General features: G+C 41.4%; 1 protein-coding gene across 1 annotated transcript in view; it reads right to left on the minus strand.

Annotated features, from left to right (window-relative positions):
* The window catches only part of TG (thyroglobulin), a 234,104-nt gene that overhangs the window by 150,923 nt on the left and 70,233 nt on the right, over positions 1-12,948 (minus strand). Inside the window, exon 25 of the mRNA XM_060243108.1 lies at positions 7,642-7,764. Within this exon, the coding sequence (XP_060099091.1) occupies positions 7,642-7,764 (123 nt within the window). The remainder of the gene's footprint in view (positions 1-7,641; positions 7,765-12,948) is intronic.

Below are 12,948 nucleotides of genomic sequence, written 5' to 3' on the forward strand. Positions count from 1 at the left end.
AGCGGAATGTAGCCAGGGAGAAGAATGCAGGACTCCAACTTCCCATTTTATACATGGCGATTTTGTGCAGGTCCAGAAATCCTGGTGGCACAGCTGAGGGAGGCATTGCCTTTTTTTTTTTTTTTTTTTTTTGAAAATTAAACATTTATTGAGGTTCAAGGAAAAACAATACAAACAAAAAACCAAAGACACCACCAAAAAATAACATTACAAGAAAGGAGAAAAGAAAGACATATATCCCATACCCACCCATCTTCCACCACCACCTGTGAAAGGAGCTTTAGGAGCATATAAGGATATTAAGTCTACTGTCTCATATCATATCCCATACCTTTCGCCCATATATACACTGGTTCCCAAGTTTTTGTACATTCTTGCCAGTTTCCATCTCTCAACCTTATAGTTAAAACATCCATTTCGGCAGACTCCAGTAATTTAAACAAAAATTCTTCCTTACACGGGATTTGGGGGGATTTCCAATATTTTGCAAAGAGGATTCTGGCTGTTGTGATCATATATATTATCAGTTTTTTCTCACCCTGTGTTAAGTTTTCTCTACATACACTCAACAAATACAGTTCGGGTGAGTGTTTCAACCTTTTCTTTAATACCTTTTGGATCCATATACTTATTTGTATCCAAAATTTTCTAGCAATCTCACAGTTCCACCAAATGTGGTAGAGTGTCCCTCTAGCTTTTTTACATTTCCAACATTTATCGTTATAGGTTGGGTTCATTCTGGCTAATCTCGCTGGAGTCAGGTACCACCTATACATCATTTTATATAGGTTTTCTTTGAAGACTACCGATTTAGTCAATTTGATATTATATTTCCAAATCTTTTCCCATTCTTCCAATTCAATCGAATAGCCAAAGTCCTGTAACCACTTTATCCAGCTCTCTTTAACCGTTTCCGACTGCATTTCCATCTCCAATAACCAACTATAGATTTTTGAAATAAGATTTTTGGGTTCATGTATCATTGTGTCAAATTCATTTACTTTGGCATCTTTAGGAAAGCCCACGCTTTTGTCAGATTGGTATATTGACTTAATTTGGCATCTGACCCACCAATCCGGGATTATATTTGCTTCCAGATTTAAATTATTTTTAGTATCTAACAGGATTGAATAGTTTTGAGGATTTTCCCAATCATATAAATTAGGGTGGGTAGTTGCTTCCACTGGTGAGACCCACAATGGAGTATATGTATAAATTTTCTTTTTAATCTCAAACCAAGTCTTATAAATTGCTTTTCGAACTTCATGTGCCTGGAAATTGATGTTTTTTGGGGAGGTCTGATACCAAATGTATGCATGCCAGCCTTTAGTTAGTCCTGCCCCCTCTAAAACTAGTAATCTTTTATTTTCTAACAGACACCAATCTCTGGCCCAGGCTAAGCAAGAGGCTTTATAATATAAATACCAGTTTGGTAAGGCCATACCCCCTCTTAGTTTGCTCTCTTGGAGAATTTTTAACTTAATCCTTGGCTTCTTGTTTTGCCATATAAAAGTCAAGATCATTTTATTAAGTTTTTGAAAAAACGAGTTGGGTAGTTGGACTGGGATCATCTGGAATAGGAATAGGATTCTGGGCAGAATGTTCATCTTTATTGTGGCTACTCTTCCCAAAAGGGAAATTTGCAAGTCTCGCCATTTCTCCAAATCTGTTTCAATTTCCTTTAAAATCTTTTCGTAGTTGTCACGATAGAGAGATTTCACATCATTTGTTAAATAAATTCCCAAATATCTAATTTTCTTCTCTTTTTTAAAGCCCGATTTATCTTCTAATTGTTTAATTTGTTCTTTAGTCATATTTTTAGTTAGAAATTTGGTTTTCTGTATATTAACTTTGAATCCAGAAACTTCTCCAAACTGTTGCAAATTCATTTTTAGTTTATCAATCGAAGAGATAGGATCCTCCAAAAAAAACAGCAGGTCGTCTGCAAATGCTTGAATCTTAAATTCTTCGTTCTTTACCTTCAGGCCTCTAATTTCAGTATCCTCTCTTATTTTTTGAATCAAAAATTCTATTGTAGTTACAAAAAGGAGAGGGGAGAGAGGACACCCTTGTCTGGTCCCCTGTTCTATTTCCACAAATCCGGAATTGTTCCCATTTATATTAATTCTTGCATTTTGCTTAGTGTATATAGCCTCAATCAGCTTCTTAAAGTTCTTGCCACAACCAACAGCTTCCAATACTTTGCTCATGAAATTCCAGTTCACATTATCGAACGCTTTTTCAGCATCCAATGAAATTCCTGCAAATTGTTTGTCCGGATGATCTTTATAGTATTCTAAGATATTCAAAAAATATCTTAAGTTCTGCCGCATCATTCTTCCCGGTATGAAACCCGTTTGATCTTCTTGCACTATATTGGTTACTGCTTTCTTGAATCTATTTGTCAGTATCGTTGCGAAAATTTTGTAGTCTGTATTTAGGAGAGAAATTGGCCTATAATTCTTGATTTCCTTAGACTCTGTTCCTTCTTTATGAATTAATGTAATCAACGCCTCTCTCCAGGATGTTGGAATTATTGCTGACTCCTGAATTTTCTCCAGCAATTTTTTATAGGGAATTAAGAGTATATCTTCAAAGGTTTTATATACTTCCACCGGAAGACCATCCAGACCGGGCGTTTTGTTGGATTTCTGCTGCTTAATTGCTTCAATTATCTCATGGATTGTGAAAGAACTATCCAATGCATCCTGTTGTTCTTTCGTGATTTGTTTCACATTAATACTTTGAATGTATTCATCTTGCCGTTGTTCTTCAATTTCCTGTTTTTTGTATAGATTTTGATAAAAACTTTTGACTATTTGTTCCATTTGATCTTCTTTTGTAGTCTCTTCACCTTCTTGATTTATAAGTGATCTTATGATTTTTTTTTCCTTTTCCTTTTTGAGTTTGTATGCTAACCATCTGCTTGTTTTATTTGCATTTTCAAAAAGGTTTTGCCTGGTCCATTTCATTTTCCTTTCCAGTTCTTCTGTTAGCCATAAATTAATTCTGTGTTGCGTAGCTTGTATTTTTGCTTTTATCTCTTTCGTATTCTTAATTTTCTGTTGTCTCTCTTGCTCTTTTAAATCTTTCACTAATTCATTGAATAATTTCATCCGTTCCCGATTTCTTTTTGCCGTGAAGCTAATAGCCATCCCCCTAAAAAAGGCCTTGAAAGTATCCCAAATATTCTGGATGCTGGTATCTTCTTCCACATTACGCTGAAAAAATTCTTTTATTTCTTTTTTCGCCCCTTCCAAAAATGCTGTCTCTTTTAAAATTTGGGTGTTCAAAGTCCAGCGACTATTCCTTGATGGGCAATGTATCATCACTTGCAATGGATTATGGTCGGCAAATGTTTTCGGCTTGAGTAACTTGCGGAATCAGGCCTATCGTCATCCAACACATGTCGATTCTGGACCAGCACCTGTGAGCTTGTGAAAAGTGTGTAAAATCTTCTGTTTGTGGGTTCTTAACCCTCCAGATATCAATAAGACTTAACTCCTCTACCATCTTGAGAAAAGCCTTTGGCAAGACACTACGTGATGGATTTTTCTTTAACTTTTCAAATTTTTTATCTTTTTGAGCATCAAATACAGCATTAAAATCTCCTATAATGCAACAAGCTTCCGTTTGTAATTCCACTAATTTCTCATGTACATTTTTATAGAAATTTTCTTGCTTGTCGTTCGGTGCATATATGTTTACAAGCAATATCTTTTTTTTGTTAATTGTTGTTTCTATTATCAGGATCCTTCCCATTTCATCTTTATAAATCAGTTTGGAATCTATATTATGATGAACATATATGGCTACTCCTCTCCTCTTCCCTTCATCACACGAACAATATAATTGTCCCAATCTTTTATTTTGTAGAAACTTCCTATCACTTTCCTTTATATGCGTTTCCTGAAGGCAAATTATTTGGGCTTTAGTTTTCTGAAGTTGTAAAAAGGTTTTCCTTCTCTTCTTTGGTTCATTTAAACCGTTCACATTTACCGATACAATCTGTAGTCCCACCTTTTTATTCATCCTAATATCGTTTTACTTCCTTCTGTTGCTCTTTGGTCTCTTTTAGTAAATTGTCTTGTTCTGACTCCTTCTCTTCTGAACTTGCAGGTATCCTCTACTTCCTTTCCACACAGGTCTGTTTCTTCCTCTTGATCTTCTCCTATATCAGAACTCTGGTTACTTGAAGCTACAAAACTGCTCCAGAAGTCTTCCATTTTCTCCAGGGTAGTAATGTTATGCCTCTTGGCCTGGTACGTAAAAAAGATTCCTTCTGGCACCAGCCATCTAAATTGAATTGACTGCTTCAATAGCCAGCTGGTCAACTTCTTATATCCTTGTCTTCTTTGGCGAATTGTCCAGGGAACATCTTTCAAAACTTTGATATTAATATTTTGCCAGGATAAGCCTTCATCTCTTGCCTTTTTTTGAATCTTTTCACAGATCGCTCTTCGAACAAACCTTACTAAAACTTCCCTTGGCAGGTTATGTCTTCTGGAATAGGAGGAAGATATTCTCCTTACCCAGTCAATCTCACTCTTTCCTCCCTCCAATAATTTCTCTTCCTCTGTATTTAGTATCTCCAGAATTTTATCCTCTAGGTTCTCTCCCCTAGCTTCTGGGATATTCTGGAACCTTAATACATATGCCGCCTTTTCCATTTCTAATTTCGCTACTTTGTCTTCCAACTCCACTAATTCATTTTGATTCTCTCGCACCGTCACTGTGGTGGCTTTATTTTGATCTTCCAGTCTTTCCACTTTAGCAACCAAACTATGCACTTGCTGTGTGTTTGCTAATAGTTGTTTTTGAAAATCATCCATTTTGTCATTTGTTTTTTTAATCTCCCCCATCAGATCCATTTTCATCGCTTCCAGGGCTTCTTGGCTTTGCTTAAAGCTTGCCACCATTATTGCTTGCAGTTTCTCTATAGCTTCCTGATTATCTGTTGGTGGTAAAGTTCTTTGGCCTCCTGGTGAGGTGCCCTGGCCCACTTTTTTGATTTTGGCCTCCATCTGTCTTTCTTTTTTCTCTTTATCTCCCATACCCTTAGTCTTTCTGGTCACTAAAACAACGTAAAGTAACTTTCTCCTGGCTTTATATTGCTTCTGTTTCAATTATTACTCACAGCACAAAGCACAAAGCTTCTGTTTCAATTATTACTTACAGCACAAAGCAATTACTTCAGGATATTAATGTATATTGACCATTCAGAAATTATGAGCCACTTTAAATGCTACTAATAATTACTTAAGTCAAACCCCCACCATTTCATTTTGTTGTGTCTCCCCCAAAATCAATAAATCAATTTCATTGGTAAATCAATTCCACATTTCATCAATACCTAAACAAATAAAAAATTGTAAATCAGTATCTCTTCCCCCTACCTTTCCTCACATTAACAATTCATTATTTGGCATTAATATAATATTCAAAATTCATCAAACACAACTCACAATTCAGTATGGTCATTACAGCTAAGATCCACTGTTAATTTAGGGTTCAGTCTTATTAGTTTTACTTTATTTTCTTTCTTCTTTCTTCTTATTGGCTTCTTATCTTCTTCTTCCTTTCTTCTGTCTTCTGTCTTCTTTCTCCCCTTTTATTCAACCGCTTACAGTCTGTTCCAGGAGAGTTGTTATATATAGTCTTAGTCTCTGTCTCTGTTTCTCTGGTTCTTATATCCTTTTATTTCTCACCCTTTCTTCAAGGGAGGGACAGCCGCAGAGTTCCCTGCTAAAAACTGCCTCTCCCTCTCTTGATTAAGCCTTGGTTCTATCTCTCCTTCTCTTTCTCTCTTTCTCTCCTTCTCTTTCTCTTTCGGTCTTATTGGCCGTTCTTCACTTTCCAGACACCTTCTAAATTCCCGTCACTAGTCTTTTACTCTTAACCCGCACTCCGCCACCGCTCTTTCTTTCACTCACCACTCTGCGCCATCTTCCACCATGCTGCCTCGCTCCAAACCATACACTAGGCTGTTACTCCCCGACTCTCCGTTCACCACATCTGTTCAACAAACCCGTTGCCGTTTCTCCGCTTCACCGCTTCGCCGCCCGCTTTCTTTTCGCCTCCCCGTCAACTCGCCCCAACGCCCCGGCACCTTCTCCAAACTCTGCTGTGGCCGTCTCCGCCTGGCTCAGGGCCGCCGATGCCTCGGACTCCAGTGGTTGTCTAATCTGCTCAACCAAAGCTATTCAGCCGCCACCGCCACCGCCGCTCTCGCCCGGTCAGACCTCTTGTACGGCCCCTTCCGCCTCTCCGTTGCCGCGCCGCGCCGCCAGCCGCTTCCGATCCGTCTTTCGCTTCCCCGCTTCTCCGCCGGACGGTACTTTTTATATTCTTCAATAGTCTCTCTTTTTGATATTTCGTTTATGTTACCAATTAGCAATTTTCAAATTTAGTCTTAGCTTAGGGCAGTTCTTCTGAGTTCGGTTGCCCCCTCCGCTCCTATTCCGGAGGCCTGGTTGGTGCGCAACGCGTTAGAGAGCTCCAGGCGAGGGACAGGTTGGGGTAGAAGGGACGCCTCCGCGTTCCTCCTAAACCCCCAACCAGCTCCCCCAAGCTTCGATGCGTCTATCAGACGCTTCTTAAGAGACCCCCTACAAAGAGGGACCTCTCTGGAGCGCTCTAAATCACAGTGCACGCCGGAGCTCAGCGATGCCCTGTGTCTCACCACGCCATCTTTCCGGAAGTCCTCGGCATTGCCTTTTTAAAACACACACACATGAACGCTTTGGCCCACGCCGGCACTAGATTTCTCCCCCCCCCCCAAAAAAATGTATAATGTAGTTGCGAGATAACGCAACAGCGAAATAACGCAGGAGGGTTTTTTTTTTTTTTGTTAATTTCTTTTTTGTTTCGTTTTTTTTCTTGATAGTTAAGGGTACCTTTAATATCTGTTTTTTTTAAAGAAAATAACACTGGCGGGGGTCAAGTAATTGGGGGAGGGGTGGGAGAAAGTAAGATGTGGGGTAGAATGATGGTCTTTTTCTTAATATATATTAAGCTTTTTATAAGTTGTAGTTATAGTTCTACTACCATATGTTACTAATAAAATTGTTTATTCAAAAAAGATTAAAACGGAAAAAAAAAAAAAAATTTCGAAATATCGCTATTACGCAAGAAATATGAAGTTTTTTTTAAAAAAATGGCCGTGCGGGCACTTTTGGGAAGCGCCGCGAACGGCTGATGATTGGCCAAGGGGGTGGATGGGGTGGGAGGACGGAAAGGGAGAGGGTGATGCCCACAAAGCAGTCGATCCGGCGTGGATGGATTTCCCACAGCAAACTCCGAGGAGTGGATCCGGTGTGGATCCGGAGGTTTTCAAAAACTCCGGAAGGAGGTGGATCTAGATACTCCGGCGTGAAACCCCTGCAGCACCGGAACAAGACGCAGCGCTGGAGCAACAGGTGGGAAAACCAGGAAAAGATCTGGAGGTAAATGGGGTGCTACGCCGGAGTAAACGCTAGTGCGAAAACGGCCTAGGTGTTCTACAGCAGTTCCACATTGCTACCCTCCAAAACTATCGTCAAGGGGGAAGGACACACCAAATTTCGAAAGGAAGAGCCAGCTGCCATCTACATCCCAGCTCCCCCCTTTTTTTGCAAAGAGGAAATGCAAAGTCTTCCTTACCTGAAACGCATTGCCAAAGCACGCTGCTGGGCTCTCCTTGGATGGTCTCGGACCGAACAATCTCGGCCTCATCTATCGAGACGGAAAGCTTGGGGGCAGGAACGCTCTCGAAACGTCGAAGAACTGAAACGAAAGTGAATCCAGGACATGGCATATTTCAATATGGGCTTTCAATTTAAACAACTCTTCTCACGATGGAAAAAATGCCCTAACAATACTCTGCTCTACTTTTCCTCACAAGAGAACTTGTGGGACATACTGGGCAGAGAGACAGACCTTGATCCAAAAAATGATCTCTATGTCCATCAGATTTTTCATTGTGTCCCTTCCACCAAGGACAAATAGATGGTTGTAGTCTCCTCTCCTCTGTTTTACACTCACAACAAGGAAAGTTACTCTGCGTATTTGTGTGTGTTTGTGGCTGCGGTCATGCACACACTACATAATCCACTTTCAATCTACTTTCAATGCACTTTCCAACCGGATTTTGCCACTTCCCACAGTGAAATCCAGTTGTAAGGTGAAGTGGATTGTTTTGTGTGTGTGACTGCAGCCTGAATGCGTGCATGTGTGTGTGTGTGAGAGAGAGAGGGAGGGAGAGGCGGGCTCATAGTTAATGTGATTTTCATGGCTGAGCACAGATTCGAATCTGGCTCTCTCTACTCCTACCTGGACACCCTGAACTCTATACCACACTGGGTCTCATGTGACATACACAGGAACAACAGGTTATGCACATGCTACTGACTTTCAGGATCTCTGCATGTGAACTTGCAGAACACAGTTAAGTTAATGGGATCTTTAGTATCTGGAAACTGTGCTCCACTCCACACACCCCTAACCCCAATGCTGCCACTGGTGCCCATGCAGCATGCTTGCCCACATGGATCACCCTTGCCAGAGAGAGAAAAAAGGTTTGCCAAAAGGTGGATATCCAGGGCTTTCTTTGAGTAGGAATGCAGTTCCACCTGGCTTGGTGTCAGAGGATGTGGTTTAATATGCAAATGAGTCCCTGCTGGGCTCTTCTACAAACCCCCCCCCCGGCATGAATCAATGGTGATGTTGCGGAGGTGTCCTAATATGCAAATGAGTCCCTGCTGGGCTTTTTCTACAAAAAAAAGCCCTCTGTATATCCATTTATTTGTCATGTAAAAACATACATAAGCTTGTCTTTCAGCCCTATTGAGGCCACCATTACATCAAGCTTCAGGAGAAAGCTCCGAATTCAGGTGTGGAAATACCATGTGGTACAGTCCTCCAAGGATTGTGGCGGTTTCAAGCAGCAGAGGAGAGAATTTCATACTTGAATGCTCTCCTTTACTTTTAAAAAGACCTCTCTGCACGTAGAGAAGCAACACTTCAGATTTTACTGATGCCACTATGTCAAGCATGCTATTTCTAACTGCTGAATTCGTCCATGCCTTTCTTCTCTTTCCCCACTTTCTCTCCCTTCCCCCCTGTGGATGCATATAAATCCCTCTGAATCCAGGATGTGTAGTGTAACCTTGTATTAAACGGTTTAAAGTGCCTCTCCCGCAGATTCACACAGCCATGTCTTATCAGCTAGCAGGGAATGTGTGAGAAATGGAGATGGGAACATTCCTTAGTCATAAAAGAGACAGTAGCGAGTAGCCTTTGAACCTTCAACCCCATTTACATCCTTACGTTATTCTTTTGAAGTTATCTGTAACCCTGCCTTTTGAAGTAGTCTATAAGATACTATGCAACTTTGTATTCAGCATTACTTCCAAGGTATCTGTCCTTGGAACAAGTCATGGAGTTTCAATAAAACAAGTCTTTGATTAAAAACAAAAGCTTGTTTATTTCGAAATATCGATGCCTGACAACACTCATTTTCCCTATACAGCACAAAATCTTCCTTTCGGCAGACTGGCACGGACAAGTGGTAATCTCTCGGCTTGGCTTCGCGAACGAAGATTTAAGAAGGGTGCAATAGTCCACGTCTGCTGCAGGCTCGCTGGTGGCTGACAAGACCAATGCGGGACAGGCAGGTCCGGCCACAGTGGCTGCAGGGAAAAGTCTGATTTAGGGTTGGTGCTGTAGCAGTGCGATTCTTCCTCAATCTCCTTTTGTCCTCAAGACCAGCTATGCGTGCGTTCTCAAAAGAAGAAACAGCCTGGTGGATGGTGTGCCTCCATGCTTTGCGATCTGAGGCTAGGTCAGACCACTGGTGATGGTTGATGCAACAGGTGCCAAGGGATTTCTTTAAGGAGTCCTTGTACCTCTTCTTTGGTGCCCCTCTATTTCGATGGCCGGTGGAGAGTTCGCCATACAGGGCAATCTTGGGAAGGCGGTGGTTTTCCATCCTAGAAATATGCCCTGCCCAGCGCAGCTGCGTCTTCAACAGGAGTGCCTCGATGCTGGTAACCTCCGCCCGCTTGAGAACTTCAGTGTTGGTCACAAAGTCACTCCAGTGGATGTTGAGGATGGTGCGAAGGCAGCGCTGATGAAAGCGCTCAAGGAGTCGCAGGTGATGACGGTATAAAACCCACGATTCGGAGCCATAGATGAGGGTTGTCATCACAACCGCTTTGTAAACATTGATCTTTGTGCCTTTTTTCAGATGCTTGTTGCTCCACACTCTTTTGTGCAGTTGGCCAAAGGCACGGTTTGCCTTTGCCAGCCTGTTGTCAATCTCCTTGTCGATCTTAGCATCTGAGGAGATGATGCACCCCAGGTAGCTGAACTGCTGGACGGTCTTCAGAACTGATTCACCCACAGTGATGCAGGGAGGGTGATAATCTTCCTGGGGTGCAGGCTGGTGGAGAACTTCTGTCTTCTTCAGACTAACTTCTAGGCCGAATAGCTTGGCAGCCTCTGCAAAGCAGGACGTCATATGCTGCAGAGCTGATACCGAGTGGGAGACGAGTGCAGCATCATCAGCAAACAGTAGCTCTCGGATGAGTTTTTCCATTGTCTTGGAGTGGGCCTTTAGTCGCCTCAGGTTGAACAGGCTGCCATCGGTGCGATAGTGGATGTAGACACCATCGTCATCATCTAGATCTACTGTGGCTCTTTGAAGCATCATGCTAAAGAAGATCGTAAAGAGAGTTGGCGCGAGAACGCAGCCTTGCTTTACACCTGTGTCTATTGGGAAGGTCTCCGAGAGGTCGTTGCAGTGTCTGACTTGGCCTCGCTGGTCTTCGTGTAGCTGGATGATCATGCTGAGGAACCTTGGGGGACATCCTAAACGTTCCAAGATTTGCCACAGGCCTTTCCTGCTAACGGTATCGAAAGCTTTGGTAAGGTCGACAAAAGTCACATACAGAGCCTTGTTCTGTTCCCTGCATTTCTCTTGGAGCTGCCTGAGAACAAATACCATGTCGGTGGTGCTCCTGTTAGCTCTGAAGCCGCACTGGTAATACCACACAAGAAGCTACATACTGTGTGTCTGCAAGCCCCATCTAGCTGTTTATTGATTTGCTGCAAAGTCATAGAATATTCATCACTGAAATAGTAAGCAAGTTCATTTTTCTGGTTACCATGATACGCCAAAGGATTTTGTAGCCATAGTTTTAATTGGTAACAATGTTTCTCAATTTTAACGGCACCTTTTGTATTTTATGGGTAATTTTTATTCTTTATTACTTGGTAATTACCTTTTATTCTGTATAACTGATTTCTTTTATGCCAATAAAGGCTGATGATGATGACAAAACGTTCACCAGCATTTCAAATACTGAGGTGAAAGGGAAGATCACAGAACAGTGAAAATCAGTATGAGGGAAGTGGGAGCTTGGTTTGGCTGAGAGGAAAATGTCACATAGAGACATGAAAGAATCTGTACTATAGTTGGACTAAGGAGATGGGGGTCTTTAGAAGTGATTTGAGAGGCCCTAAAGAATTAGGAGGACAGCAAGAAACCTGACACAAGAAAACAAACTAGACGCAAAAGAGATTCTTGGCTACAAAATTCACAATGAGGCATCACAATTTGGAGGCACTGCCATAGATACGTAACTGTATAGATTTTAGCTGTATTGATAAATCAAACAGGGATATTGGCTGTTTATCCCATTACACATACTGAACCCATCTCCCACTAATTTTAATGTATTTTTCTCCAATGGCAAACTATATGCATGTTACATGTTAAAAGGTAAATTAGTTGGATGGGAAATCTCCTGAGATATAATACCTTCCTTTTGACCCAGGCTTAATACAATATAGTCATTAACAGACACTCTCACATTTTGACATATTACTGTTTTATTGCTTTTGCAAGCTCATGCTACTCAGATTAAAGGTTTGCTCAATTTGTTAATTTTACTATTCTGTCATTGAATCTTAAATATTTTTTTTACCATTTTGCATTCTAAACCACTCCCTACTAGATAATTTTACTATACTGTCATCGGTTCTTAAATTTGTACCAGTTTGCATTCTGGGCCACGGACTACTAGCTACTACAGTGTGGCTTTGCTCACTGTACCGGATTCCTCATCATAAGAACATAAGAGAAGTCATGTTGGATCAGGCCAATGGCCCATCCAGCCAAACACTCTGTATCACACACTGTGTCACACAGTGGTCAATATATGTGTGTGTGTGTATACACACACACACACACATATATATATACTGTGGCTAATAGCCACTGATGGACCTCTGCTCCATATTTATATCTGATGAAGTGGGTTTAGAGAACACACGAAAGCTTATGTCCTGAATAAAATTAAGTTGGTCTTAAAGCTGCTCTTGACTCCTATTTTCATCCACAAATCATGTTTTAAAAATTGTTTCACTACCCAGTAAGGTTATTGCAGGCCATGTATAGATGGTTTCAATCTAGAAGGCATTAACATTTCAGCTGCCACGGTAGGCCGCTCTGTGATGTTTACTTCTGTGATGCATTAGTTGGATTTGCACATTCGCTAGCACAAGTTCACAACAGAGACTGTCAGATGCTATCTTAATAGGAAGGAATATATCCCAACTGGGTCTCTGGCATTTAAATAAAAAACACCTCCCAAAAACAGAATGTGTCTCATTTCACTTGAAAAAACAACTCTGGGGGGCATGGTCTTATACAACCTTTTCCAGATCTGTTCTTTTCCAAAGTCTGTTCTGTCAAGTATGCCCCCCCCGCCCCCGCAGCACAGCCAACAAATTACACCGTCTTTAGTAGCGTCCAGGTCACATGGCCAGACCAAACAGTATCCTAGAAATGGTTCCAGTATCCCATGAGGCAATCGAAAACAGAAGGCAGTAGGGTTGCCAACCTGCAGGTGCTGGCTGGGGATCTCCTGGGATTATAACTGATCTCCAGGTGAGAGAAATCAGTTA

Source organism: Heteronotia binoei, chromosome 7 (assembly GCF_032191835.1).
Source record: "Heteronotia binoei isolate CCM8104 ecotype False Entrance Well chromosome 7, APGP_CSIRO_Hbin_v1, whole genome shotgun sequence".
In the NCBI taxonomy this organism is placed as follows: Eukaryota; Metazoa; Chordata; class Lepidosauria; order Squamata; family Gekkonidae; genus Heteronotia; species Heteronotia binoei.